The sequence below is a fragment of the Fusarium solani genome (assembly GCF_023522795.1).
Source record: "Fusarium solani strain SB1 chromosome Unknown bctg00000010, whole genome shotgun sequence".
Classification (NCBI taxonomy): Eukaryota; Fungi; Ascomycota; class Sordariomycetes; order Hypocreales; family Nectriaceae; genus Fusarium; species Fusarium solani.
In genome coordinates this window covers 891,362-918,107 of record NW_027072147.1, presented here as the reverse complement: position 1 = coordinate 918,107, position 26,746 = coordinate 891,362, and the positions used below count along the sequence as shown (strand labels likewise).

Genomic DNA, 26,746 nt, shown 5'->3' with positions numbered 1-26,746 from the left:
CTTAGACTGTGTCATCGTTTTAACCCCACGCGAGATCGATCGAATTCAGCCCTTCACTTCGTTTCACAATCTAGATTCTTCTCGACACTTCGGCTCGCTATGAGCGCTTCCTCCAACGTCGCTCGCAGGGCCGTTGCCCGGAACCCCTTGTTGGGTAATGGTGAGCAACTGCCTTATCGGCTTCGCCGCCGGTCATCATCGCCATTGAGGCTGTTTTACTGACTTTTATCGCAGCCAGGGCTCTCTCTCGCGGTGTTTCTCCCGCCGTTCTCGGTCGCCATGTCAGCCGCCATGCAAAGGTTCCGGCCATTGCCATCTTGATCCCGCTCCGATCAATGGGCACCGAGCACCATCGCCCCGACGGTCCCCTTTCCGGCCCACCCCCTGGATTCAACGCCGAGATGGCTAAGAAGCCTCTCCCGAAGGATCCCAGCACTACAGTCGCTAAGAAGGAGGAGAAGAAGCTTGATGCCCAGCCCAAGGAGTCCGCGGTTGCGAAGCCCGCTGAAGCTTCAGCCGAGGCGACCAAGGCAGAGGTTGTTGCAACCAAGGAGGGTGTCATGGAGAAGTCAGATGTCGCCAAGAAGGACCAGGAGGAGAAGAAGTTGACCATGTGGCAAAAGGTCAAGAAGGAGGCCCAACACTACTGGGACGGATCCAAGCTGCTCGGCACCGAGATCAAGATCAGCTGGCGATTGGCCCTCAAGATGGCCGCTGGATACGAGCTCACCCGTCGCGAGAACAAGCAGCTGCAGCGAACAGTCCAGGACCTGGGTCGGTTAGTGCCCTTTTCCGTCTTCATTATCGTCCCTCTCGGTGAGGCGCTTCTGCCCCTCGCCCTCAAGCTCTTCCCCAACATGCTCCCCAGCACGTTCGAGGGTGCCAAGTCCAAGGAGGCCAAGGCCACTCTTTTGCGAGCGACACGAAAGGAAGTCAGTACTTTCCTTCGACAGACACTCGGGGAGACGGGTCTGCCTCTGAGCCAGGCTACAACACAAAGAGAAGAGTTTTCCAACTTTTTCCGCAAGGTGCGGGCCACCGGCGAGGCTCCCACTGCCGAGGATGTCATCAAGGTCTGCAAGGTGTTCCGGGATGATTTGACCCTCGACAACTTGTCACGACCCCAGCTCGTTTCCATGTGCCGATACATGAACCTCAACACATTCGGAACCGACATGATGCTCCGATACCAGATCCGTCACCGTATGCGACAGATCAAGCGAGACGACAAGGCCATCAGCTTTGAGGGCGTTGACAGTCTGACCGTGGCCGAGCTCCAAGGTGCTTGCGCTGCCCGAGGTATCCGAACACACAGCGTTTCCCCCGCCCGGATGCGAAGCGATCTCCAGACCTGGCTCGACCTCCGACTTCGGGAGGGCGTTCCCTCAACACTGCTCGTGCTGAGCAACGCCTACATGTACGGTCAGGGTTCGGGTGAGGGCTCCAGCCAGATTGAGGCCCTCGTCGGTGTCCTGTCGGCCATCCCCGAGGAGCTTTACCACGAGATTGAGCTCGAGGTGCACACCGCCGAGGGTGCGGCTACCAACAAGCAGCGACTCGAGGTTATCAAGGAGCAGCAGGATCTTATCGAGGATGAGGCCGAGCAAGACCACGCCAGCACAAGCTCTGGCTTTGCCACACCCCGAGATGTTGACGACATTGATGAGAAGGAGGAGAGACAAGCTCTTGCTGAGGCCGAGGGTCTGGGCAAGAAGCAAGTTGGTGAGATGGTGGATGCAGAGAAGGAGCTGAACAAGGCTGCTGAGACGGCCGAGATAGTGGAGGCTGAGATCAAAGCGAGCGCTGGCGCGGCGAAGCAAGAGCAGAAGTGAGAGGCCGGCCACGGAGCTGGCTCATGTACCACGAACACTTGAACTTGGGATTGGGAGTTGTTTCATATGTATGACTGTATGGTATGGCATCAAGGGTGGGATGGATGGGAACAATGGCGCTGTATCAAAACGGACTCCCCGAGAGGTCCGCAAGAGATTACTACTACTACTGGGATAGACAACTCTCGACACAGGAAAGCAATAGATTCCACTGATATTTTTTTTTGTACATACGTGGCTATAGCCCAGATTGGATGAATACCACCGAGAGTCTTATGATTGAATGCGTCTTAGTGCATGTGAAGCTGAATGTCAAGGCGCGGGAGCAAAGTGGAAGCCTGAGATGGAGCCGGCTGCGTCATCGTGGCCCAGCCTCAGTTGCGTAGATCATTGGTAGGGGATACTTGGCGAGGGAGAGTAAGGCATCAAGTAGGCTGCGCATCACTGTTTTCAAATGAATCTGAAATTATCAACAAAATTGAGACGCTGTATTAAGTACATAGATGATTTCATTTGGCGTCAATACCCCCATATTGACGCACTTAATCACTGTCTCCCCGACCCTCCCAAGTCATCTCCATCTCGACTTGGTCCCTGCGCCACATACCAGCTCCCCACACTCACTTACGACCTCTCGAGCTTCAACCTCCCGCCAACTCCGCCCGCGTCAAACCCTCAGCCTCTCTCAACCTGCAGCCTCGCGATCGTTTTATCTTTACCTTTTCCTCTATCTCTCCCCGCGCGAGTATCAGCAACGTCCCGCGACCTCGCCCGTATCCCGAAATCCTTGATAGCCGACGGCCCCGCGCTGCCCGCACCCCCGGTCCACCTCAATGACGGCCATGGATCAAGACGACTTCTCTAATGTCTCGTGGAGCGACCACGTACATGATCAGACTTCGAGGACTATCCCACCTGCTGAGCAGCCTGGACATGATATGAATGGACCTGGTACTGGCCTCGAAGCCGATGCTCCTTCGTTGGGTAACGAGAGGCTCGAGTGCACTGTCGGCACTCCCATCAAGGAGAATGACGGCACCAAAGACGCATTCGTATCGTATCTGATCACCACCAACGTATATATCCTCATTACCTCGAGTATCCCTCCAGATGCTAACAGCGACAGTCCACCTTCTCCTCCTTCCAGCGCTCTACCACCACCGTCCGCCGACGCTTCACCGACTTCGTCTTCCTCTACAAGCAGCTCACCCGCGACTTTCCCGCCGCCGCCGTCCCCCTCTGCCCGACAAACAGCGCATGGAGTACGTCCGCGGCGACCGCTTCGGCTCCGACTTTACCGCCCGCCGCGCAAACTCTCTCCAGCGCTTCCTCGTCCGCCTGTCTCTCCACCCCACGCTGCGCCGCGCCCCGATCCTGCACGTCTTCCTCGAGAGCCCCGACTGGAACGCCACCATGCGCAGCCGGGGCGCGAGGACTAGCTCTACGAGCGATGCTGGGTCTACCGGCGTGTTTGATAACTTTGCCGATACCTTTATTAATGCCTTTACCAAGGTCCATCGCCCGGATCGCCGGTTTATTGAGGTCAAGGACAAGAGCGACAAGTTGGATGATGACCTCGGTCATATCGAAAAGGTCATTGCGCGTGTGGCTCGTCGCGAGACAGATCTAGAGGTTGATCTGCGCGACCTTGCTGAGCAGTTCCAGAAGCTCATTCCTCTCGAGCCTCATGTTGAGCCTGCTGTCCATGCTTTTGCTGCTTCCATTGAGGATACGGCGACCCACCTCCGGGAGCTGAAAGACGTCACAGATCAAGATTACCTCGGTTCTCTCCGGGATATGCAGGCTTACTCAATGGCACTCAAGGGTCTTCTCAAGGCTCGCGAGCAGAAGCAACTCGACTATGAGCAACTGACAGAGTATCTCAACAAGTCTACTACAGAGCGCGACACGCTACAGTCTGGCCATGGCTCCGGTGGCGGAGCAGGTGGATTCCTGCGTGCCAAGATCGAAGACGTTCGCGGCGTGGACCACGAGCAGGCCCGACGAGAGCGCGCTCGCAAGCTGGAACTGCGGGTAGAGGAGCTCACCCACGAGGTAGAGAGCGCCCGCAAGACGAGCGACATGTTTGACGACGAGGTGGTCAAGGAGGTGGCCGACTTTGAGCGCATCAAGCGCATCGAGATGAAGACGCAGCTGGGCGGTCTAGCCGATGCCCACGTCGAGTTCTACGGCCACGTCGTCGACATTTGGGAAAAGTACGTTCAGGAGATGGAGAAGGATGGCGGTGCCGTGCGGCCGTGAAGAGTAAGGGATTGTTTATCTTGTGCGGGCTTGAGGCGTTTAATGGGACTTGGGCGTTTCGGGATGAAGACGAGGATAGTTGGTGAGGTAGCTAGCCGTGATATCAAGACACTTTGAACGAGGTCTGGGGTTTCGTCTTTTGCTCTTGATAATTCGTTGCCTGTACTGCTACCGTGCGGTCATACAGCCCCGGCTCTCAACACCAGATTGCCCTCATCCTCGCGACGGACATTTTTGCGGTGATTGAGGCCGGAGTTAGTAAAGTCTATATGCAAGATTTATACATTTAGGATGATAACCATCACGGGTTTACTATGTATTAGACAAAGATGCTCTCAGTCTTAGGCCAAGGTCACCAGCGGTTTTCACAGTCAATGACACAGGCACAATGCAAGCTGGGTTGACGCTGTTATATTGATGTTGTTGTTGACGCTATTGTAGCGATGTTGTAATGATGTTGTAACGATGTTGGTATCATGTTGATAAAAATATCAACCATGGCGGAACACCCACGCCGCGGCCAAAAACAGCAGGAAACAAACCAACAGCAGCAGCAAGACAGCCACCACCACCGCCACGGACCACCACAACCACGCTGGACCAGACCCAGCCCGCAGAGACACCTCCCAACCCCCCTCGGGTATAGCCGCAACCTCGACTTGGAAGAGGAACGGCCCAGCCGTGGGGTCCGACGTGTCGGTGCCCCTGGTCACCCCTTCCACTTGGCTTCTGCAGGACGGGGGTCATCGTCAGTGAGTTCACAAAGGGTTGGATGGGATGGGCTGACTTACTGAGTGGCCTGGGGTTCCCGGGGGCCCGACTCGACGTCGGGACTGGGCCGCCTTCCAAGCCCGAGGTGCGCTGTGGGAAGGGGGAGAGGCGTGCGGGCTCGGGTCTGGTGATTGTTGTCGGTGGTGGTGATGGCTGTTGTTGCTGCTGCTGTTGGCGGCCAAAGGCCACGCGGGAAGAAAAAAGTTTGCTGGTGATACAAGTTAGCATGGCCACGATGAATCACGGACTGGACTGTCGTGTGTTGGACGGAAGGATACTTACACGGCCATGGTGATATTGGACTTGAGGAGAAAAGAAAGAAGAGAAGAGAAGAAGAGGACGAGCAAGATCATAAGTACAACGATGAGGACGAACTAGAATGGGAGGAAAGTGCAATAGGGGTCAGTTTGAGGATGAAGAAAGCGCTATGCGGCCAGTTGTATGAACATGAGGAAAGCTATCTGCCTCCAGTGAGAGTTGGACTTGCTAAGGCAGGTAAGAATTGTTTGGTTCAGTCACTTCTCTTCTTGAAGAGATGGAGAGAATGCTGAGTAAAGTAATGTCCCAGGTTACTACCATATGGATCGTAGACTGCCTGGGTCTTTCAGGGCCTAGATCCCTAGGGTCATAAATCTATCCATGCCACTATATTGGCATCTGTCAATCCCGCCACGAGTCAATCAATGGGTCTTCAGACCCCCAAGTTGAAAAGGAGTCCATCTCTTCCTCCTCCCACGCAGTATCCCCCTCGTCACTCTCTACCTCGCCTTTCGCCACTTCCTCATCTTCCTTCACTTCCTCGCCTTTCATCTCCCCTTCCTTCTTTGGCCACGGCCAGAGCCCATCGAGGGGCATGTCGTCATACATGAAATTTGCCTTGTAATCTGGGTAGCGTTCGTCGTAGCTGTATACCGAATTTGACTCATGGTTTGCGGCTGTAGCGACAAAGACATTATCTGGTGAAAGATGATGAAGCCGGAAGTTGGCAATTGGTTTGACCGTCCTTGCGCAAACATTCAGGTTCCCTGACCACGTCGAACTGGTTACTGTGTAGCAGCGGTTGTACCAGAGCCCAACTCCTTCCATGTGGCTGTGCTTGACGTAGTTCTCCTGCTCCTTAACATTTTCGCAAGTCAAGAAGAGGCCGTTGCGCAACAGGGAAGGAAGATCGCAGGTAAAGAGATCCAGTTGGGCAGTCCATCCCGACATCTGGTCGAGCGGAGTTTCATTCCGTAGCTCGTCGATATCCTGGGCAAAGATGAAGACGACTCGCCCCAATACCGGTGATGACCCAGCTTGATCCCAGCTAGGGGGTACTATCGGGGGCCAACGCCGGGAGAGGCGGTCGTAGTATGACAGCAATAACTCTGTCTGAGGTTTTTGACTGGGGAGGCGCGAGTTGCCATCAGGGGTGGAGTTGTCATTGGGAGTTGAGTTGAATCGGGCAATCAAGACCCGATAAATGCTCTTGAGAAACTCCAGTATAGTCATGGCGGCGAGTAATGAATTTCTGATTCGGGTGAGAAGCGATGTGATTATGGTGGTAGATGTTTGACAACGGGAGCTTGAAGGGCATGGCGGGTGTTATATATCTGGAGGCGTGGGGTTCTACACAAACTTTTGTGCCTCAACAAACCTTTTTTTTTTTTTTGCCATGGATTGTTTATAAATTGTGAAGCAAAAGAAAACTTTTTTTCTATCTCGATAGGAAACATTGAGCAAGGTTGTGGAAAAGACGCATGTTGAAAGTCTGAATCAGTCGACTGACTCAACACATTAGGTTTCCCATGCCAGGGTTACAGCCGAGGAGCAGTGAAGTACACTTTTTTCAAAGGTTTAGGTCTGCCTAGTCAAGAGAAAAGCTAAGATTGGCAGAAATTTTGAGTATGAACGCTATGAGTTTGTATATGTTACATCAAATATCATGGTAATTGTAGTCAGAGTCAAGAAATTTCCACCGAGATGTCTTGACTTAAAGTTATCGATTACATTCCGTCTTACCTTTCTTGCCGAAAAGAACATGCTTGCTAACGCCGTGCCGCTTATGATGGGCCAGAAAGTCCAAAGCTCATGTCGTAGTTGAAAAAGAAATCGCCCGCCAAATCAGAAAAAGGTTATCCACGCCGGGCATCTGACCTGTCGTGTCCATGCTCGGATCCATTTCGAGACCTGTTCCTATCCCCGCCTCCCCTGGGGCAACAGGCTTGAGCGTTTGCGCCATCCTCTCTAGTCCACTGATCATTAGGTTGGCTAGATGCCACTTTCCAGCTGGTTGTGACCGGAATTGTTGTACAAGGCCTGTGATTAGATCGTACACCTTTTCTTTCTCAATCAGATCATCGTATTTGGTTGCGACTTTGGTGAGAAACATGGAAGCGAATGCCGTCATTGAGTGGACGTATGAGGGCATGCCGACGATGCCCAGGGCGACATCGGGATCGTTTATGAACTTGTCGATGATTGTTGTCGCAGTCGAAATAGCGTTGAGGGCACAATCGAGAAAGTAGTGTGGAACAGGGTCGTTCTTTGACAAGCCGCGGAAGACGTGCGAGTAGAGGTAGAGTTGGGCAAAGTTGTAGTGGAGGATGATGCCTTTTCGAGGGAAGCCTCCGATGCCTGGCCATTGTTCTAAAAGTTCCATTAATGGTAATTCCAGAGGGTCATCTTGAAAGCAAAGCTTACCTTGCACCTGTTTTGTCCAAAAGTCGAACCACTGGTCAAGCTGCTTCCGAAAGTGTGTGATGTGATTCAGATGCATCCTAGGTATTGGCTTGCCCTTGTTGATGCTGAACAACTCCCTGATACTCCTGAGAATACTAACTGACGCAACTTGACTGAGAAGTCGCCGGTCCTCTTCATTCGCGACTGGACAGTGGAGAAAGTTTATCACGCTCTGTGTTGCAGCATCTTCTTGTACGATTGATGGCCGGCCATACAGGGTTGCTAGTTGTTGGTCGCAGACATAGAGAATGTACCATATCCTTGCACAGTCGGCGTCCTCAGCGCTTGAATCCTCGATGGCCCTGTCGTAGCTATTGTGAAGATCAAATTCAGCGGCTCGGCGGATCGCATGCCCAGAAAGCATCCACGAGACATCACTCAGCCAGTACGAGCCAATACAGAGAGCCCGCAGGTAATCACGGTCCAGTCGTCTCTCAAAGATTGTCATCTCGACGAGCCTTCTAAACTCGGAGCTGCAGATTGGATACAGGGAGTCGGCTGTTGAATCGTGCAGAGAAGCAACTGTGAGAATAGCTACAAGCAAGAACTGGCTTTTTTGTCTTAGCTCTTGTAATGACTCGTAGGGGCAGCCGATGAGGTAGATGTATGGATTTAGGCGTTTCCGGTAGAAGCTGAATAGTCTCTCTGCATCAGCCAAAGAGATGGAGCGTCTTGTGATGAAGTCATCGATGCCTTGGCTGTGTTGTGAGTCGACGTCGTCGGGAGATCGAAGAGCCCGTAGTTTGGTAAGGGCATATAGAGAGTGGATGGGCACATAAGGGAGGCCCTCATCTTCTGGCATCAGCTTGGGTGAGTTATCGCGGGATGGAACATGATGGCCCTTGTTGGAGGGAATTGAGTGGCCGGGTGAGTCTTCTTTAGGGAGTTCCGCACCAGCGGATGAGCGTAATGCTGGTAATTCGAGGTCAAGCTTTCCGGCGACTTGCTTCAGAAAGCCATGCATCTGCTCGAGGTCTTGTAGCACATCCTGAGAGAACCTAACTTTTTGTTAAAGAATGTCAAGACTCAATTGGAGATGAATAACCCACTGTGACTTCTCATCCAGGATGGTCTGAAGACTCTTGCCCAGGACACAACTCAAATTCTTTTCCGCGCAACGTCGACATGGCGGGCCACTCTCGTCAATCAAGCATTTTATCTAGCACCCATTAATCAACTTTACCCGTCACTATAGCCCAATGAGCTCTCACCTTGTGTCTCCGGCAAGCCGTGCAGGCCTTGACCTTTCTCGAGATCTGCGGAGGAAACTGCTGCTCAGCTCCGGCGGTGCCGTTCTCAGTCTCAGACCAAGTTCGTTTCGACATGACGGCTTCAATTGCAAGACCCGCCTTCTTCACTAGCTTTTGTGGAAAGGGATGTTTAGATATCACGACAGCCTGGTTGGCGGAGAAGTTGAAAGTCGGGGGGCAAATTAACAAGCGGGGTTTTTCCGCGGCGACCTCCGAATTGAGTGAGGTCAGGTTGCCACGGAACTCCCGGCAAACTCACGATGCCTCCACCCTCGGTTCACTCACACCGCAAAAAGATGCAAGCGGTATCGGGAGCTTCGGATGACTTGTCCCGGCCGTTACATATCATACTGCCGGATGCGGGGCTTCGACTGCGCCGCCGGGATGGTCTTCGGGCTTCCGGGCCGAATCCACTTTGACCGAAAAGCGGAACGGAACGGAACGGCAATCACGGGATAGCATCAACTCGTTAAATTGGTCTTATTTCTGGGGCTTGCGCCTTTCAAGCTCTATTTGGGGTTTGGCTGTAAATCCTTGGGCTTATCCGGGTCATATCCTACCAGGCAATTGACCGTCTCGTTGCCCTCTCCGCGATCATTAATCTCCTTGCCTACGGGGCCACGCCAGTGTCCAGTCAGCTTAATGTAGCCATCGAGAGCATTGTTCAGGGTATGCCCAATCTCAAGCGCCTCAGCTGCACGCGTGTGCGAATAAAAGGTCAGCAGACTCTGCGCTGCTTCCCGTTCACCCTGCTTGATCATGGTCAAGGCTGTCTTCTCCACCCAGCCGTGGACTTGAACCCTAGACGCGGTCTCAAAGTCCTTAAGAACGTCTGTCACGATCGGGTGGTATCGGTTCGGGTCTGAGCACATGTAGTATAGCACCCGCTTGAACACTCGGCCAGCAAACTCGGAGGCTTCCTGAAGTTGATAGTCGGGGTTCAGGAAGCTGCTCGAAGCGCCGGTAGTCAAGTATCGGTGCTCGCCATACTCTGGAGGAATTGACTGAACACCAAGCCACCAGGGAACGAATGGCGCCGACACAGAGCCAGTCGGGGCATTCCAAATCCGCAGCATGTCGCAATCGATGCCAGCACGAAGACTGACAACCTGTCCGTAACCAGCCTCGTCGTCGGCAATCCGAGGATCTCGCACTCTCTCCATCATCTTCTCCTCCGTCACGGGGACCATCTCGAGGGTAGCATTCTCCAGCGCAGCCTGCGACATGAACTTGTATCCTCCGTCGCGGGCCTTGTATCGAGGATCTTGCGGCCCGTAGACGTTGAAGATGTTGAATGGCTTGCCTGAGCTCTCATCCCACCACCCTTGCTCAACAGCGAACGACACGATATTGTCGGAGCCCATAAAGTCGGGATCTCGGGCAAAGTTGACGGGAAAGTCCTCGATGTATCCCGGGTAGAGGACTTTGACATCATTAGGTCCCAGTCGTTGCGCCGCCCAGAGCTTCTTGCCGCCAGCCATCTCCCAAACGACCCAGCCCTCGTCCTTGTCGGCGATGAGATGAGAGTTACCGCCGTAAGTCGATTCGCCATACTTTTTGATCAAATCCCCAATAATCTCGACGCCTTCGCGGGCAGTCTTAGCCCTCTCCATGACAATGCGGGCCAAGTCGCTGTACTGCAAGCCATGTTGAGGATTCGGCGTCATTTCGAGAAGCTCCTCACGGTTATCCGCCCAAACATCACGAACAGTAACGCCCTTTTCGTTTAGACCGCCATTGGTCAACGGTGCTGGGAAACCCTCATAGTCCGAGTACTCCATGCTCATGTATCGGAGGGTATGGTTCACTTGGGGGATCTGAATGAGTTCTCCGGGAAAGGTAGCGTCCTTGGTGACACCGACGCTGATGGTCGCATTTGGTGGATGATCGCGGGCAGGGAAGAGCTGAAGCCAATGGCTAGAGACCTCTTCTCCAGTGCCTCCGACAATAACGCTGCCATCCTTGGTGAGGTTCTTGCCGACGTAGAAAGCATAGCTGGCTGAGGCTGGACAGGCCAGCGAAAGGGTCGCCGCCAGAACAATGTAATTGAACATGACCCTTAAGCTTCAACCTTCATAAGTATGAAGGAAAAGCTGCAAAAAGTCGGGGAGCCAAGCCTGACGAAAACACCGCAAAGAAGCAGGCCTCACCATGTTATAGCCTCAGTTTCCGCACGTGACTGTCGCTCAATTACTCAGTAAGGTAGCATGAGGCCGAAATTGCAGAGTCAAAAGTCTCCCCACAAGCGGGGAAGAGACGGGAGGCTGCTTCCAAGCGTAGCCTAGTGATGGCTAGGAACGGGAACTATACGATGATAAGAACTTGAAAGGTCGGTCTGGGAGTGGGCTCCAGTTTGGCAGTTCGTCTTGGCGGAGGCCTAGGGTAGTATGGATGGATGAGCTACGGAGGAGTTGTCGGGGAACCTTGAGAGATACGAGTCAGTTAAACGCAGTTAATAAAGAGTCAGCTAGCTCGAGGGATTTATAGCTATAGGAGTGACTGTTTCCATAAGAACAAATGCAGGGTTGTTGTGCTAGGTCAATTTGACCATGGGCTTGGGACTTGTACCAGTCTGTTACTCCAATACTACGGAGAAGCACTCAGCTTTCGGGCACTGTGAAGCCAATCTCCATACCCCGCTTCATCCACCATCTGAAGCCTCTACTGGACACTTGTAAAGAGACTGATGTACGAAGGAGTCAAGTTAGGTCAAGCCAATCGCTCGTGCCTCTTGGAAACGCTTGCAGTATAGTGTTCAATAAATCGCTTGCCTTCAACAACTCAAGGTGAGATGGCCGAGCGGTCTAAGGCGCTGTGTTCAGGTTCCACAAGAACTAGCAACGATTCGCAGTCTAGAAATAGGCGTGGGTTCGAATCCCACTCTCATCATCAATTTTTGACGTTTGCTCAAGCATTCTTCTTTTTGCTTTTTGCTGTGATGAAATTGTTGCTTCGCTCCTTTGAACGGTGGCTGGGTGGCACACGTGACCGAGTTCTTGGGCGTTGTGCGTGAATGGATGGACATCGAGTAAGAGCCGATAACAAAGCCGAACAAGCGAATTGCCCATTGATATCACATTTCATTATCGAAAAGGAACCGCCGGACACCTTGTGATGTCATGTTATGCCGTGTTCCGGAGACGGAGCGGCTCGCCGTAGTCGGTGCCGATAACAACGAGATTCGCCATCCCGCATTGGGGCGCCGATCTGTTCGACGGTCTTGGGCGCCAGGTTGCGACAGAGGACCTCAGCGCATTGCTCTTGAGATCAACGACGGCCTACCTTGAGAGAAGGCATAAGCTCAACTTGCGCGAGAGATGGACTTGACCCTTTGCTTAATTTCTATACAAAAAACATCTCTTATCAGTAAAGAAAACCCCCAAATGTCAAAGCGGCCCGATGACGGCAAAAGCGCCGTGTCGACGGCCGTGAACCAAGGTTTCCGATCGGCTGCCACGGAACGACGTCATCAAGTCTCGCAACATAAAAGCAGCCAAACGCGACTTTTTCAACACCGCAGCATGAGCCTCAAAATAAACGACATTCAAAATGGCATCCAAGCAATCTGAAGTGCCCAATTTCACACCTAGTGACTATGTCAAGTTCTTTGGTGCCGGCGCCCTCGCGGCAACGTCTACGCATGGTGTAAGTGCGTCCTTCACATGCCGCATCGCTTTGAGCTAACAGTTAAAGGCCGCGACGCCAATTGATGTCGTCAAGACGAGGATTCAGGTCGATGATGCCTTGAAGGGATACAACATGCTCAAGGCTGGTCGTACCATTGTCGCCAAGGAGGGCGCATCAGCGCTTCTCACGGGTTTTGGTCCTACGGCTGTTGGTTACCTGGTCCAGGGCGGCGCCAAGTTTGCCGGCTACGAGTTCTTCAAGAAGAAGTACATCACCCTCGTCGGAGGACCCGAGAAGGCCATCGACCGTCGAACAGGCATCTACCTCGCTGCGAGTGCATCCGCTGAGTTCTTTGCCGATATCCTCCTCTGTCCACTCGAGGCTACGCGTATCCGTCTAGTCTCTCAGAAAGGTTACGCCAATGGGTTGGTGTCGGGCTTTGGGAGAATGGCACGTGAGGAAGGTTTCAAGGGGTTCTACTCTGGCTTTGTTCCCCTCCTGTTCAAGCAGGTTCCCTTTGCCGTTGGTCAATTCTCGGTCCACGAAGCAGTTAACGAGGTTATCTATCGTGCCATGGGCCCCGAGCGCAAAGAAAAGCTCACACAGCTCGAGTCAACAGCAGTAGAGCTCACCTCGGGCGTCACGGCGGGTGCTGCAGCGGCCGTGCTCTCCCACCCTGCCGACACGCTCCTGTCGGCCATCAACAAGGGCGCCGGCGATCCGAAGCAGGGCGCGACGAGCCGCATGTTCCAACTGGCGAAGGAATTTGGACCCAAACGGCTCCTGCTGTCGGGCCTGGGACCTCGTGTAGTGATGACATGTGGTCTCGTGGGAGGGCAGTTTGTGATTTACGCACAGTGCAAGGCGTTGACGGGGGCTCCTCCAAGCATTGAGATTCACAAGGAGGCATCGCTGTGAGAGGTGAGAGGGGGAATTGATGATTGACGCACGTGTTTGAGAAAGGCGTTGGGGCGCTAGGACAAGATCATAGAGGTAATAGGCATTTGTATTGTAGAAAAGATCCGTTAGAATTAAGAGGTTTGATGCTATTGATGCAAGAAATGCCCGACGTAAGCTGTCACTCCGATGGTCTATCAATTACAGGGGTAATCTCGTTGCAACCTACCCAAAACGATGCTCATTCCCCGACATGCCCTTGTTCGGGGCCGTGCCGCCTATTGAGCCGCCTATTGATTTACCGTCTCGACCGTAGCGCGCCATGCAATCTTGAGCACAGGTCGAGACCTGGCCGCTGGGCCTATCCCCAAGCCGGGTTGGACGAGATCCATCAGGAGTGGCGTCTCAGATGGCGGAGTTGTGGCGTCGTTGAATAAGAGATGCTGTTGGTGGGAGCCATCATGAAGTTTTGAGCCAGCCGGTAGATGGTTACGCGTAACCGAGGGGGACACATTGCGATGTGTCAAGGAAATAAACAGAGGTAAAAGAAAAGGAGAATGGAATATGCCATTCCAGGCAGAAGAATTATTGTCAGCATTCACTGGCTGACGATCCTGTTCATCTTTGTCTGAGAAGAACTTGTCTACTTCGGCGATACTTTGTAGTCAGCATTTCATGCAACCAAAAGGCGCCAGCTGGCCTCGCTCCCAGATTTAGATTGTGGCGCAGTCGGGGGGGGGGGGGTTATTGTGGCATTGCCTGCCCAAACAGTGGAAGGTGGCCGCGTGCCTCGTGCTCTTCCCTGTAGGCACCCAGTAACTAACGCCCCGGCCGTGGTCCCCTATTCCAGGTTCCAGCCGCAATTTGGTACCTGTCTTGTACATGGTAGCCTTCCGCTCTCAGCTGGAGGCCACGACATCACCAGCGACGCAAAACAGCTCCCGATTTTGGGCTTCTCTTTCTCTCCATCCCCGCCCCTGGAGCCCGCGCTCATCACCGCGTCGTTTTTGGCCGATTACTAGGTACGATTCCCTGTTTGCTCAGAATCCGCAGTGCGACCTTTGTCGAGAATCCACTGGTTGTACCGGCCTGTTCTGTCGGCCTGCGCGGCGTGGCAATATCCGACCCGTCGGCGTTCTGTTGAATGCAAATCGCGACGTTTTGATCCCTTCAGCGCTGACACTGTCGCCCTCTATAGTTCTCGATTCTTTGTTTATCGTCCGTTTCAAGATTCTCTGGATGTGTTAGACTCGCTCGATTCCGTTTTCTCGCGTCGTCTTTGCGCTGCAAAGACTCCCTCCCTTCCTTCAACATGAAGATTGCTTCGTTCCTTAGCATCGCCGGCTTGACCGCGCTGGCCCACGGTTCCAAGGTCGCCCGAGACTACGCCAATAATGACTACTACGTCCTGCATCTCGACAGCTCGACAGCCCCCGACCAGATCGCCAACCGCCTCGGACTCACCCACGAGGGTCAGCTTGGTGCACTCGATGACCACCACGTATTCCGCGCCCCCAAAGTCGAACACGATATAGTAAAGCGAGAAATTACTGAGCGCAGGAGGAGGAAACGAGACATTGGCGGCTCAGACCCCCTCGATGGTATTCTCTTGTCCAAGAAGCAACTTGCGCGCAAGCATCTTGAGAAGCGAATCATCCCTCCGCGCCCGAGAGATTTGCCTGTTGCGAGCCGAGGCAATGGCCATAAGACAATCGATGTTGCGGCTCGAGACCAGGCTGCTGAATACCAGGCTACGCTCATGAAGAAGCTGGAGATTGCCGACCCCATCTTTACAGAACAATGGCATCTTTTCAACCCCATCCAGCTGGGACACGATGTCAATGTGACTGGTCTTTGGTTGGATGGAATTACAGGACAAAACGTTACTGTGGCGGTTGTCGACGATGGTCTGGATATGAACAGCGATGATCTTAAGCCCAACTACTTCGCCGCCGGTTCCTGGGACTTTAACGATAACGATCCTGTCCCCGCTCCCGAACTGGACGACGATCGACACGGAACTCGCTGCGCTGGCGAGGTTGCGGCTGCTCGTAACGATGTCTGCGGTGTTGGTGTTGCCTACGACTCCAAGGTTGCTGGCCTCCGAATCCTCAGCAAGCTTATTAGCGATGCTGATGAGGCCGAGGCGCTCATGTACAAGTACGACGACAACCACATTTACTCGTGCTCCTGGGGCCCCTCCGACGATGGCCAGACTATGGAGGCCCCTGATGTGGTCATCCGGAGGGCGATGCTCAAGGCGATTCAGGAGGGCCGTGGTGGCCTGGGCTCCATCTACGTCTTTGCCAGCGGTAACGGTGCCGGTGCTGGAGACAACTGCAACTTTGACGGATACACCAACTCTATTTACAGTATCACCGTGGGAGCCGTTGACCGTACTGGACAGCACCCCTACTACTCGGAAGAGTGCTCAGCTCAGCTGGTTGTTACCTACAGCAGTGGTAGCGGCGACGCCATCGTAAGTATTTCGGATGACTTGGACGGACCTCGCTAATAGGAGCAGCACACAACCGATGTCGGAAAGAACAACTGCTACAAGGCCCATGGTGGCACATCCGCTGCCGCTCCTCTTGCAGCTGGCATCTTTGCTCTAGTGCTGCAGGTTCGTCCCGACCTGACTTGGAGAGACTTGCAGTACCTCGCCATGGACACCGCTTTGCCCATTGAGGGCGACGAAGCCAACCAGCAGGATACGGCGATTGGAAAGAAGTTCAGCCACACGTTTGGATACGGCAAGATTGACTCATGGGCTCTGGTCGAGAAGGCAAAGGACTGGGAGTTGGTCAAGCCTCAGACATGGTACTTTTCTCCTTGGATCCACGTCAAGAAGCCCATCCCCGAGGGCCGAGACGGTTTGAGTGTCACCTTTGAGGTCACCAAGGACATGCTCAAGGACGCCAATGTCGCTCGCCTGGAGCATGTCACCGTCACCATGAACGTCGAGCACCAACGACGCGGTGATCTCAGTGTGGATCTCATCAGCCCTGAGAACGTGGTGAGCCACCTTGCAGTGTCGCGAGAGCGGGACGCCAAGGCCGAGGGCTATGTCGACTGGACCTTTATGAGTGTGGTGCACTGGTAAGTCTCTTGCGCGTCGCGCTGTGGATCTACGCTAACATGAAACAGGGGTGAGTCTGGTGTCGGAAAGTGGACCATTATTGTTCGCGATACCGAGAAGAACCAGTTCAAGGGCAAGTTTATCGACTGGCGCTTGAAGCTGTGGGGTGAGGCCATCGACGCCGACAAGGCGACCAAGCTGCCCATGCCCGATGTTCACGATGACGATGATCACGACAAGATTGTCGAGACCACAACTCTGCCTGCTTCTACAACTTCGGTGGCTGAGGCCACTAAGGGGACCTTGGTGGAAAAGCCTACCGGCCACCCTGAGCGACCTACAAACCCAGCTAACCCTAGCACCACGGAAGAAGCAAGCCCCTCTGGCACCGAAGAGGCGGCCCAAGAATCTACATCGGCCTCGTCATCCTGGGTCTCCTGGCTCCCCAGCTTTGGTGCCTCCAAGAAGGCCCAGATCTGGATCTACGGAGCCATCGGCCTGATCTCAGCCTTCTGCATTGGTCTCGGTGTCTACTTCTGGATTGCCCGTCGCCGTCGTCTACGCAACAGTTCCCGTAACAACTATGAATTCGAGCTCCTTGACGATGAAGAAGCCGAGGGCCTGAACTCTGGTGAGAAGGCTGCTGGTGCCAAGGCGCGCAGGACCCGGGGCGGAGAGCTTTATGATGCTTTCGCCGAGGGTAGCGACGACGAGCAGTTTGAAGATTATCGAGACAACCGAGACCAGTCATCCGACCGATTGGCGGCTGACGACACGGAGCATTACGCTGTTGGGGATGACAGTGACGACAGCGAGGACGAAAAGGCCGAGACAAGACCTCTGGGAGGCGGAAGATGAGGTGCATCAAAATCAGTACAGGCAGGCATTGGATCATGATTCCTGATACAATAGTGCGTGCTGGGCATCTTGCATGGGACGAACGGAGTTGATGACTCTTTTGTTTATGTTGGTACAAGTCGTATAATCAAATAGATGTTGGATTGGCGTTTTTGGTCTTGGTCCATTCTTGTTACTTAGCTACCCACTCAAATACGATACATCTATACTATGAATGTGAGAATTCACCTCTACCTTGGTACGCACGGCCATGGCAAGCCCTGCTTGCGTTGGCATCTTAATTCAACCCGTGCAGACTGTTTGGCCTGCGGTATTGAGTGATATGAATCATAAACAGTAATCTAGGGTCTTCTTCGTATTAGGATATCTCTTCTCCGCTTTTGTGTAAACTATTTATTACATTTTACTATTATCTTCTAAGAGTTTTATATCTTTTTATTCCCTGAAAAACTTGGGATACTTAACCATCCTCTGTGTCTCTATGTAACGAACATATGATCGCTCCCGGCCCGCCATACACGACCCTAAAGCTCGCGATGTTCACCTTGTACATCTCACCCACGACCAAGCATCTTTCCCTTCAAGTTGTGCGCAGGCAACACCATCATCATATACTCCACGCCAGTGCCACCAGCGAGCACTGTGGTCCGCTGAGCATGACATCGCAGATATGCCACCGTGTAGCAGGCCACGGCGACAGTAAGACAAGTCCCAGACATCATATACGGTAGATCACAGGCGAACGCGATCCAATGTACGACATCCCAGGCAGCCCAGAAAATGACGTTGAATAGGGTGTCCCCTATGGATCGATCTATGCGGGTTTCAGTGACATCAACAAGCCAGAGTTGCAGAGAGATGATGGCGAAGATGGATGCGCTTGCAATTCGAGGTTAGTGCAAATAGTGGGAGGAAGAATAAGACTGGCGACATACGTGCTAATAACCCCAATGAATACATCGCCTTCTGGACGGATGTAGGTTTTCTCAATCACGCCTGTTAATAGCAGAATGACCGTCACAATCTCGGCCATCAATGTTGCAAGAAGCCACCTAACCGATATTGCAGTTAGTGTGTGTCCCGGGAATTATGACTTATAGGGGCTGACCATTGTGCGTAAACATCTGGAGCTTGCAATTAGTGAACATGACTAGTGCGCGGGTACGTTTAACTTGCAGAAGTTCAATGACCTAACCTCGTCACCAAATAAACGTACAGATTCCTTGAAAGAAAGCCCCATGGCTCTGGCGAGAATATCCGCAGCGTGCTTAGCAGGTTGCAAAAAAGAGGCGGGCAGGCCCTGTATTATACCTGTCCATGCCTGGTGGCTTGGCGGACTTTCAGCTTGGGTCGCCTCACATGGCCGGTTGCGTATTTTTAGAAATCAGGCTGGCGGCAAGAGAATAGCAAAAAAGGAAGAATTTCCGCCTTTGATTCTGCTTTCTTTCTTATCAATGTGAACGCCGTTGAGTCCAAAACAACGACGCAGCAGTCCAGCCAGGTATGAGCTCTCAAATTTACCAGAACCTGCCGAATCCGGCAACCTCGATACGTCTTCTCCGAATAGAGCCCGGCTGGCCAACGGATCCCCTCTCGGTTCAACTCACAGTGGTTCCGGACCGAAACACGGCGCCTAGCTACGACGCTCTCTCGTATGTCTGGGGAAAGGATTTGAGCCCTGACCCTATCTCGTGTAATGGTTCGTCCATCACTATCACTGCGAATCTCGAATCAGCCCTTCGCGCTCTTCGACCGTTCCCTGCTGTAGGAAATCCTGCCCAGCACGGCGTGGATGTCATCAATACGGACCATCTGCTTCATTCCAGTAAACATCCATGGAAGACCTTCGCCCACAATCGCAATGAAACGGAAGTTATCGAGTCTCGGAGAGTCAAGGTAGACGCAGATCAAACAGCTGAGTTTGTATGGATTGATGCGCTTTGTATCAACCAGGCAGACCTGAAAGAGTGCGCGGAGCAGGTTAAGGGTATGCGCGGTATCTACACGACAGCCAAGGTTGTGCGTGTATGGCTCGGTACAACACTTGTTACCGCGGAGGGCGTACCGCGAGTCTTTCCCGATGTGAAGACTCGCAAGCTCGATGCTGCCTTCGGTCATATCCGTTTGACTGAGCTTGGCCACATGCCTGTGGTATTGAGCTTTTTAGCTCAAGCCCTGCGGAACGAAAGACGAAGCCTCGAGGAAAACGGTCCTACCTCTGTCCCGGGAGCTACAGTTGAGACTGAGCAGGGTGAGCTTCGCTCGGTCGGCTTCCCACAGGCTTATGCTCCCGAATGGGCCATACTGATCGGGTTCCTTGAACAGCCATGGTTTCACCGTGTTTGGATTGTGCAAGAGGTTGTCATGGCTCAAGAGGCCAAAGTCATGATGGGTGACTGGGAGATGCGGTGGGAACCCTTTGCACGAGCCATTGATATATTGGAAGAAGCAAGGCTGTCAATTTCGCGTTCTCTGAAAGTGCATGGTGAAGAGGATCTCTGGAAAGGACTACCCCTTCTCGCTATCCGATACCTCGGTCACATACGTCAACTACCGGGCCGTACTAATCACCTCCTCCCTCTCCTCAACGATTCACGTCAGCGCAAAGCCACGAAACCCGCGGACCATGTCTTTGCCATCTTGGGCATGGCTAGCGAGGTTGTCAACCCAGATCCTAAACGCGTTGATCTATCGAGGCTAGTCACTATTGACTACCGTAAACCAACGGCTCAAGTCTTTCGAGATGCGACCTGGTTTATTATCCTAAGCCATGCCACACTTTATCCGCTCCATATGGTGGAACTAAACGACGGCCAGTCAATGCAGGATTGTCCCTCGTGGGTTCCTCTCTGGACGGAACCCCTAAAGGCCATGGGTCTGCATCGGGATCTTTTCAATGCGGACCTGAGTAGGAAGATGGATATTGGTTATCATGACGACAATACACTTCAGGTCTCGGGGTACGCCTTCGAGCGTGTACAAGCCCTGAACACGGGGCTACAAATCGCGGCACAGATAACTGCGAACATGAACAGCAACCCTGCTACGCATTACCCACCTCGCAGCGAGGACATCGAGTTTGTCACATCAGCCTGGAACCTCGCAGAATCCTTCCAAACCACGACGCCAGGAGAGGCTGGGTTGTTGCAACGGCCCTATCACTCACCTGATGCCGTGCTGGAGGCACTTGTTTACACCCTCTGCGGTAACTGGATCGACGGCGACGAGAGGGCCGACTCATCCAGCGAAGTCATAAACTCGGCAAAGGCCTGGCTCGAAAAGTTTGTAGATCAATTTTCCCAGTCCACCTCTTGTCTTAGCAAAGCGTGGCATGCTTTTCGAGAAGCCGTTCTTCTGGATGATCTGCTGATTTTCCAGGCTTGCCTGTTGAGAGCTTGCATGTCGAGGCGTTTTTTCATGACATCGGGTGGCTTTATGGGCATTGGCCCTGAGTCCATGAAGAAAGGCGACGTAGTCGTCGTGATTTTTGGCTTGTCCTTACCTTTCCTGCTGAGACAGAGCCAAGCAGATGCAAACAAGTTTCTCGTTGTTGGGCCTTGCTATGTACATGGTATCATGGATGGGGAACTAGTCACAGTGTTAGAAGGTCAGCCTCCCCAGGTATTTGACTTGGCTTAGTCAAATGATACGCCCATATTTATGTTATTGTTAGTGATGATACCCGCAGAGCAGCTCACTTTGTTTCAGAGGTGTTCTGAGTCTGGACGGAATGGGGGCATTGGTTAATACCAACCGGTGTGTCGTCGGCTCGAAAACACCCAAATCAGATTGGCGGAGGAAACTTCGAGGGTATTTTGGGCCATGTTAAACTACAAGATACGGCGTGAGCTTGAATTTTTTTAGCTTGTGTTCAAGATTGATCGTAGAAACAGTTTAGCCAGGACGTCTTGTAATTCCTTGAAGGAAGCTTTAACAATGCTGAGCCACGTGTTAGCAAACCCAAATGTCGAGAGGCCAGCCACGTTGCTGCCATGCTTACGATTAACAGATGAGACACAAAGGAACAAGTCTCATACACTCTCGTTACAGTCGGGGCGCCATAGTTGCTCCTTGCTGCATCACGGGATGTCACAAGTTTTTCGAGCCATAGAAAGATACCAACCTCTTAGAAGATAATAATAGAACAGTGTGACCTAATATACAATAATTAGTCCAAACTCAGATTGCCTTGGTTAGTTGGCCGGCTGCCTACGCTTCACCCAGTAAACTCTGAGCCTGCTTGACCTGCCACATCGAGACTCCAGGCTAATGCGCCACGGCTGACCCAGGCAGACTGACAGCAGACACCAGAGCTCCCACCGAGCTCGCAACTCCCAGTTGAGGCCGGGGCCACCCTCGGATATCTATGAATTAGGTCGTGTGAGGAATGTATTCTCTTGGCTCGAGTCCTTAACAATTATGATGGAGTGTATCAAACTGTGGTGTAGGAGAAGAGGCGGTTATGGCGATCTATTTCCCCTTTTAAGGATTGTAGGTCTTGAAAAGCGTTGGAATATAGCTTTTGATGAAAGGTAGCCAAAGCCTGTTTCATAGAAGCGAGATTCGTGGACGGGTTGGGGTGTATGGTTCTCAAGTCTATACCTCGACACTCCCCAGCCTTCACTCCTCAGCTTTACGTTGAGTTAATTGATCCCTGTCTTATTACCCATGTCTACTACTGAATAATATTAAAGAATTTTAGCTCTACCAATTCTTCTTTCTAGTGCTCACAGAGCCTAGGTTGACGTCTGGGGTGCGTATGAGGTCTGAAGACGGCAGAAGCTGCCTTGCCGTCAGTGGAAAATGCTATCTCGGTGGTGAATTGTCAAAGCTGAACAAGGCCATGCGCCTCAGCCCCGCAACACAACGAAGTAATTTCTCCGAGGAGTTCCAAGGGCGGCGCATCTGAGGATTCACCTCCGCTCTCATACGGATGGCGGTGGGGGAGGCTGATAAGCTAGGTAGGGCTTGAATATGCGGTGTACCACTCATTGAGGCGTCTGGTCTGGGATTCGGGCTCTGAGCCTCAAATGACATGCAATATTTGTCGTTGAGCGTTTGCTGCGGGAAGTGGTTGGTTTGTATAGCGGTGGCCACAAGGTTCGTAGAGTGCGGTGCAGTAAGACGGATGCTCTGGCGTCGTGCTGTTCAGAGGGGCACCGTGGCCTAAGACAGCTTCATAAACTAAGCCACCAACGCAACATCTATCACATACCGGTTGACGCGAAGAGGAGCTAGTAGATTCGACCTATCCCTTGACCCTTAGGTGGCGCCGCGCCAACAACAAGGCTCCAACCTGCGCCATAGCGCCATCGCGTAATTTCGACCATGAGCTCCCAAAGTGGACGTTCAAGGCGTTCAAGGCGTTCTGTAGGGCTTGAAGCAGGAGGAGAGGAGTCTGAGGTATAAAGATGTGAGTCATGACAACATACACCAAAGATAGCGACCAAAAAGCAGACGCAAAATGAGATTCTCAGACACGCTCTACTTCAACAAACTCGAATATTCGAACAAGCTCGAAGGACTCGTTGCATGCCATCGCATCAATGAGGTCCGAGAGCGCGAGGTGCTCAAGAACCGTCAGATATACGGCTACTCCACAAAGATCGGGATGGGCGCCATCCTCTGGATTCCTACCGCGGGATTGTCGACCATCACATCCGTTGTTGGCTTCCGCCAGCTCTGGGTCGCCTGCGCAAAGCTCGAGGTGATCAATAGCATCATCAAAAAGTACGGCATTACACCACATCAATGTGGCTTCCGCGATCGTGTTGTTCCCATTGTTACCAACGTGCTGACGGCTGGTATTGGTTGCGGTATGTCATTCCTGCTCAGCGATGTTGCAGCAATGGGTGTCGAGGGAGCATCGGCGCAAGGTGTAACGTTCGATCCGCCCACCGGTTTCGGGGAGGTGGTGAGCTCTGCTGCAGCGAGTCCCGGTTCATTCGTTGATGGCTTCTTCCACGGCGTTGAAGCTCAAGTCGATTCAGTTTCCGCGGCCCTCGACCCCGGTAATACTGCTGCCAATGTGACCCAGGCGACTATGGAGAATGCTGTCCCTCTGTCAGTGGGCGCCGAGTTCATGGATGGCGGGAATGTGGGATTCTCAGCAGCCGCCGTCGTGGAGCGGTTCCTCGTGCAGCAAGCCGTGGCAAGCTCCCTTGAGCACCTGGCTGACCAGAGTGCGCGCAATAAGCTCTACAGGAGAATCGCCGAGGAGGATCAGGTTGCTCAAATACATCCCTCCGAGGAGATGTATGAGTGGCAGCAAGACCTAGAAGAGGTTCACGATGCCCTTCATGTGCAATATGCCGAGTTGATCACGGCACACTCAGAGTTGCTGAATAGGAATAGGGGCAAGAACGAAAAACAGCATCTTGTTATTCAGTCCAAACAGATGCGAGATGAGGTAGTGTCTTTGGGCGCAAGGGCACGAGACAACCGTTCGAGCGCTGAAGAGTGCCAGAGAGCTCGGTTTGTGAGCGCGTGGGTTTCTTGCCTGAAGACGTGGGAAGAGACGATGAAGGAACAGGCTGGTGTGCAGGCGGAGTGGGAGATAGTTATTAAAAAATGGAAACGGGGTACTTATTGACTTCCTATTAAACATATAAGAAAGTAATATAAATAAAACACATGGTCCTTTAGTTCAAGCATCTCTCAAAGGGTCACAAGCTCTGACTGGGGCATTTATTCTCTACTCAAATGAGTCTGCACGAGCCAAGAATGGACACTCACGCATTATCTTCTAATTTGACATGGCCCAGGATGCCCTCAAAGTCTCCTCCGCCAATCACGTTCAACGGAGCTTCAACTGCAATCTTGTCCCACACATATCGCCTACCACGGATGCCAATCTTGGTGAGAAACTCCATTGGCTCTTGGTCGTTAACAGCGAGGAAGGTCCCGGGTCCTTTGCCTATCAACTTGGCATTCGTCCACTTGTTCAGGGGAAAGGTGTAGTTTAGGGTGTAAGCCGAGTCGTCTGCCACGAGGGTTACGTTGGTGGTGCTTCCGTGTCCGGCCCAGAGTGAGCTGTCGGGCCCGGTGAAGATTGGTCCAGGGTTTCCCGATGTTGGGTTGATGGAGAATGAGAAGGCGTAGTCTCGTCCCTTGGACGATAGAGGAGTTGTCACTTTGCAAGAGCGTGAAAGAAGGACACCGCTCTTGGAAAGTTTGCAGGACGATTTGGCATCATAGTCGTTGCCTGACTTGTCCTTGACCAAGCCGTGAGGACCAGAGTGGGAGAAGTCGTATTCTAGAATCGTGGGGCCATTAGAAGGAACCCGGCGATCCAGATTCTGGTCAGGAACGAAAGGTTGAAGGGCTTCAAAGAGTGACGGATATTCTTCCTCAGTCAACTTGCCGCCCCATTGCTTGTCAGCAAGAGCCGGAAGACCATCTCGCCAACTGTAATATGTCTCCAAGATAGTAGTCGAGTTGGGGCCCCAGTCAGTCCACAAAGGAGCGATGTGACCTTCGATCCTCGGATCATCGCGCGCTGTATTCTCGGTCTCGTTGGCAGGATCAAAAATGTTTGGCGCAAAAGCGCTCCCATCAGGAGACCCGTGGAAGATGAAGGTCTGATTCAGGTTCTGGGGGTAGCCAGATGACCATTTCGACACAACGTACAGGTCATCTCCCGAGTTCAGGACGTTGTAGTCGTTGGCGAGCCAGTCTGTGACGGCGTGCGCTTCAAAGTTGGCCCAGTGCTGGATCAAGACTGACCTGTCCACGTGGCTGCCTGAAGATGGAGGAAAGGTTCCCCAGATGCGGACTTTTTTTCCGGATTCCTGAGTGATGAAATGGTTCAGCTCGTTCACGAACCTCTCATACTCAGCTGTTAGAGCACTGAAGTAGAGTAATTAGCGGATGTATATCAGACCAAAGCCTTTTTGCTCACTTTTCGTCGAGGCTGCTGTCTCTGTATTCGTCTGCACCGATGGAGACAGTTTTGCTATGAAACCAAGGCAAAAATACCTTCCACACCGTCTTGACGGCTGGGATTGTTTCCGGGTGAGTGATGTTGAGCAGCGTGTAGTCAGAAGACATGCCGATCTGAGGTTTCCACTGAGAAAAGACCAGAGCATGACCTGGAGCCTCAATCTCGGGCAGAATAGTGACTCCACGGGCAGCACACTTGGACTGAATGTCGTCGAAAACCTGACGGGTATAAGACTCCTCTGGCCTCTTGTTTAGCCCTTTGACTCGCGGGTCGTCAGAGTACAGCCGGAAGGTGGCGTATAGCTTCATCTGTTCTTCAAAGTCGAAGAGTTCTGGATTGTTCCAGAGGTTATCGCTAAGATGAAGGTGGAGAGTATTTTGTTTGAAGAAGGACATGTATGAGCAGAGCTCCACGAGAAAGTCGGGAGGATAGTACTGTCGAGCTGCATCGAGCTAACAGTATGTCAGTGAGAGGGTTCTAGTTCGTGGGATGTTTATATCACGAGGCTTACCATCATGCCACGAGATCCCCATCCGGGACTATCGTGAATACTTCCAGACAGCAATTTTGCATCTGTAAGTAAAATCTGTTGAAGAATGGTTCGAGTCCCCCACCAGACACCAAGCGGACTGGCGCCTCTCACCGTGATGGACTTGTCGATATCAATCGAGTAACCCTCAGAGACATCTCGGCCAGCGACATCCAGATAATCGCTTGTTCGGCCGAGGGTCAAGAAGATCGTCCCTGAACGAGGCTTGGCACCCACCCGTGTCGACAGCTTGAAGCCCAAAGAAGATAAGTCATCGGCAAAGGTTTCAGCAAACTCGGCTAACGAGGGGGAATCAACGTCTGCCCATTGTTGTCACGGACATTGGCGTATTTAGCATCGACAATAATGGAAGTGAATGAGGAGAATTCAACCGCTTTGGCATGTTTCCGGGGAACAAAATTGGCCGTGGGGATACCAGGGAGGATCGAAGCAGCTGACAAGACGACAAAAGTCGAGAGGGTTAAGAGGGAGAGACGCATTTTGAGTTCATCTCAATGCGACTTGAGACTTCTACTGCGAGCTAATGACCAGGTATCGTTGTGGAAAATGCCTTGATTTATATCATGTTTGCATGTTGCATCCCCTCATTCCCATCCCGACATGCTTCCGATGGTCATGATGGTCCCCCGCCATTTCCCACTTCCCCATGGGACGCCAAGGGGCTTATCTCTAGGTTCCCGGTGACATCGGATTCTCGTGATTGATTGAACTTTCCTCCAAAGGGGGTAGGAGGGGGTTGACAGGGAGCCTGGCGGATAAACCGACAGACGCCAACTAAGTTGCGTCGGATAACCCGAACGTGACTCAACAATGGCAACGTTGCATGGTATGGGTTTGAATATCAGAATCGGACGATGGAAAACTGTAACGAAACATCACTCGGTATGTAGACATCCTTAGAGACTACGACCCAGTGCTCACCTCTGGTCCCCTGCTCTGTCAACCTTTCTGTAGGTG

The 26,746-nt window shown here is 52.6% G+C and overlaps 11 protein-coding genes across 11 annotated transcripts; 6 read left to right on the top strand and 5 right to left on the bottom strand.

Moving 5' to 3' along the window:
- Positions 1–99: 99 nt before the first annotated feature.
- MRS44_014349 (uncharacterized protein) lies at positions 100–1,832 on the top strand (the record flags this gene model as incomplete). The annotated part of the gene is made up of 2 exons (XM_046273013.2): positions 100–160; positions 235–1,832. The coding sequence occupies 2 exons, from the start codon at positions 100–102 to the stop codon at positions 1,830–1,832; spliced, it is 1,659 nt and encodes a 552-aa protein (XP_046127521.2).
- Positions 1,833–2,674: 842 nt separating this feature from the next.
- On the top strand, positions 2,675–4,094 carry MRS44_014348 (uncharacterized protein; the record flags this gene model as incomplete). Its single annotated transcript, XM_065618373.1, has 2 exons — positions 2,675–2,930; positions 2,980–4,094. 2 exons carry the CDS (start codon positions 2,675–2,677, stop codon positions 4,092–4,094), a joined length of 1,371 nt encoding a protein of 456 aa, XP_065474445.1.
- Positions 4,095–4,568: 474 nt separating this feature from the next.
- MRS44_014347 (uncharacterized protein) lies at positions 4,569–5,155 on the bottom strand (the record flags this gene model as incomplete). Its single annotated transcript, XM_065618372.1, has 2 exons — positions 4,569–5,073; positions 5,148–5,155. 2 exons carry the CDS (start codon positions 5,153–5,155, stop codon positions 4,569–4,571), a joined length of 513 nt encoding a protein of 170 aa, XP_065474444.1.
- A 370-nt stretch (positions 5,156–5,525) lies between these two features.
- MRS44_014346 (uncharacterized protein) lies at positions 5,526–6,356 on the bottom strand (the record flags this gene model as incomplete). Its single annotated transcript, XM_046282421.2, has 1 exon — positions 5,526–6,356. The coding sequence occupies one exon, from the start codon at positions 6,354–6,356 to the stop codon at positions 5,526–5,528; it is 831 nt and encodes a 276-aa protein (XP_046127523.2).
- A 577-nt stretch (positions 6,357–6,933) lies between these two features.
- On the bottom strand, positions 6,934–8,911 carry MRS44_014345 (uncharacterized protein; the record flags this gene model as incomplete). The annotated part of the gene is made up of 4 exons (XM_046284785.2): positions 6,934–7,493; positions 7,548–8,584; positions 8,636–8,745; positions 8,798–8,911. The coding sequence occupies 4 exons, from the start codon at positions 8,909–8,911 to the stop codon at positions 6,934–6,936; spliced, it is 1,821 nt and encodes a 606-aa protein (XP_046127524.2).
- Positions 8,912–9,345: 434 nt separating this feature from the next.
- On the bottom strand, positions 9,346–10,890 carry MRS44_014344 (uncharacterized protein; the record flags this gene model as incomplete). The annotated part of the gene is made up of 1 exon (XM_046284784.2): positions 9,346–10,890. One exon carries the CDS (start codon positions 10,888–10,890, stop codon positions 9,346–9,348), a length of 1,545 nt encoding a protein of 514 aa, XP_046127525.2.
- A 1,495-nt stretch (positions 10,891–12,385) lies between these two features.
- On the top strand, positions 12,386–13,381 carry MRS44_014343 (uncharacterized protein; the record flags this gene model as incomplete). Its single annotated transcript, XM_065618371.1, has 2 exons — positions 12,386–12,481; positions 12,524–13,381. 2 exons carry the CDS (start codon positions 12,386–12,388, stop codon positions 13,379–13,381), a joined length of 954 nt encoding a protein of 317 aa, XP_065474443.1.
- A 1,291-nt stretch (positions 13,382–14,672) lies between these two features.
- On the top strand, positions 14,673–17,297 carry MRS44_014342 (uncharacterized protein; the record flags this gene model as incomplete). The annotated part of the gene is made up of 3 exons (XM_065618370.1): positions 14,673–15,839; positions 15,879–16,459; positions 16,508–17,297. 3 exons carry the CDS (start codon positions 14,673–14,675, stop codon positions 17,295–17,297), a joined length of 2,538 nt encoding a protein of 845 aa, XP_065474442.1.
- Positions 17,298–18,800: 1,503 nt separating this feature from the next.
- On the top strand, positions 18,801–20,936 carry MRS44_014341 (uncharacterized protein; the record flags this gene model as incomplete). The annotated part of the gene is made up of 1 exon (XM_046277346.2): positions 18,801–20,936. One exon carries the CDS (start codon positions 18,801–18,803, stop codon positions 20,934–20,936), a length of 2,136 nt encoding a protein of 711 aa, XP_046127529.2.
- Positions 20,937–22,761: 1,825 nt separating this feature from the next.
- Positions 22,762–23,889, top strand: MRS44_014340 (uncharacterized protein; the record flags this gene model as incomplete). The annotated part of the gene is made up of 1 exon (XM_046271459.2): positions 22,762–23,889. One exon carries the CDS (start codon positions 22,762–22,764, stop codon positions 23,887–23,889), a length of 1,128 nt encoding a protein of 375 aa, XP_046127530.1.
- Positions 23,890–24,028: 139 nt separating this feature from the next.
- Positions 24,029–26,268, bottom strand: MRS44_014339 (uncharacterized protein; the record flags this gene model as incomplete). Its single annotated transcript, XM_046271432.2, has 4 exons — positions 24,029–25,145; positions 25,198–25,691; positions 25,751–26,017; positions 26,110–26,268. 4 exons carry the CDS (start codon positions 26,266–26,268, stop codon positions 24,029–24,031), a joined length of 2,037 nt encoding a protein of 678 aa, XP_046127531.2.
- Between the last annotated feature and the right edge of the window lie 478 nt (positions 26,269–26,746).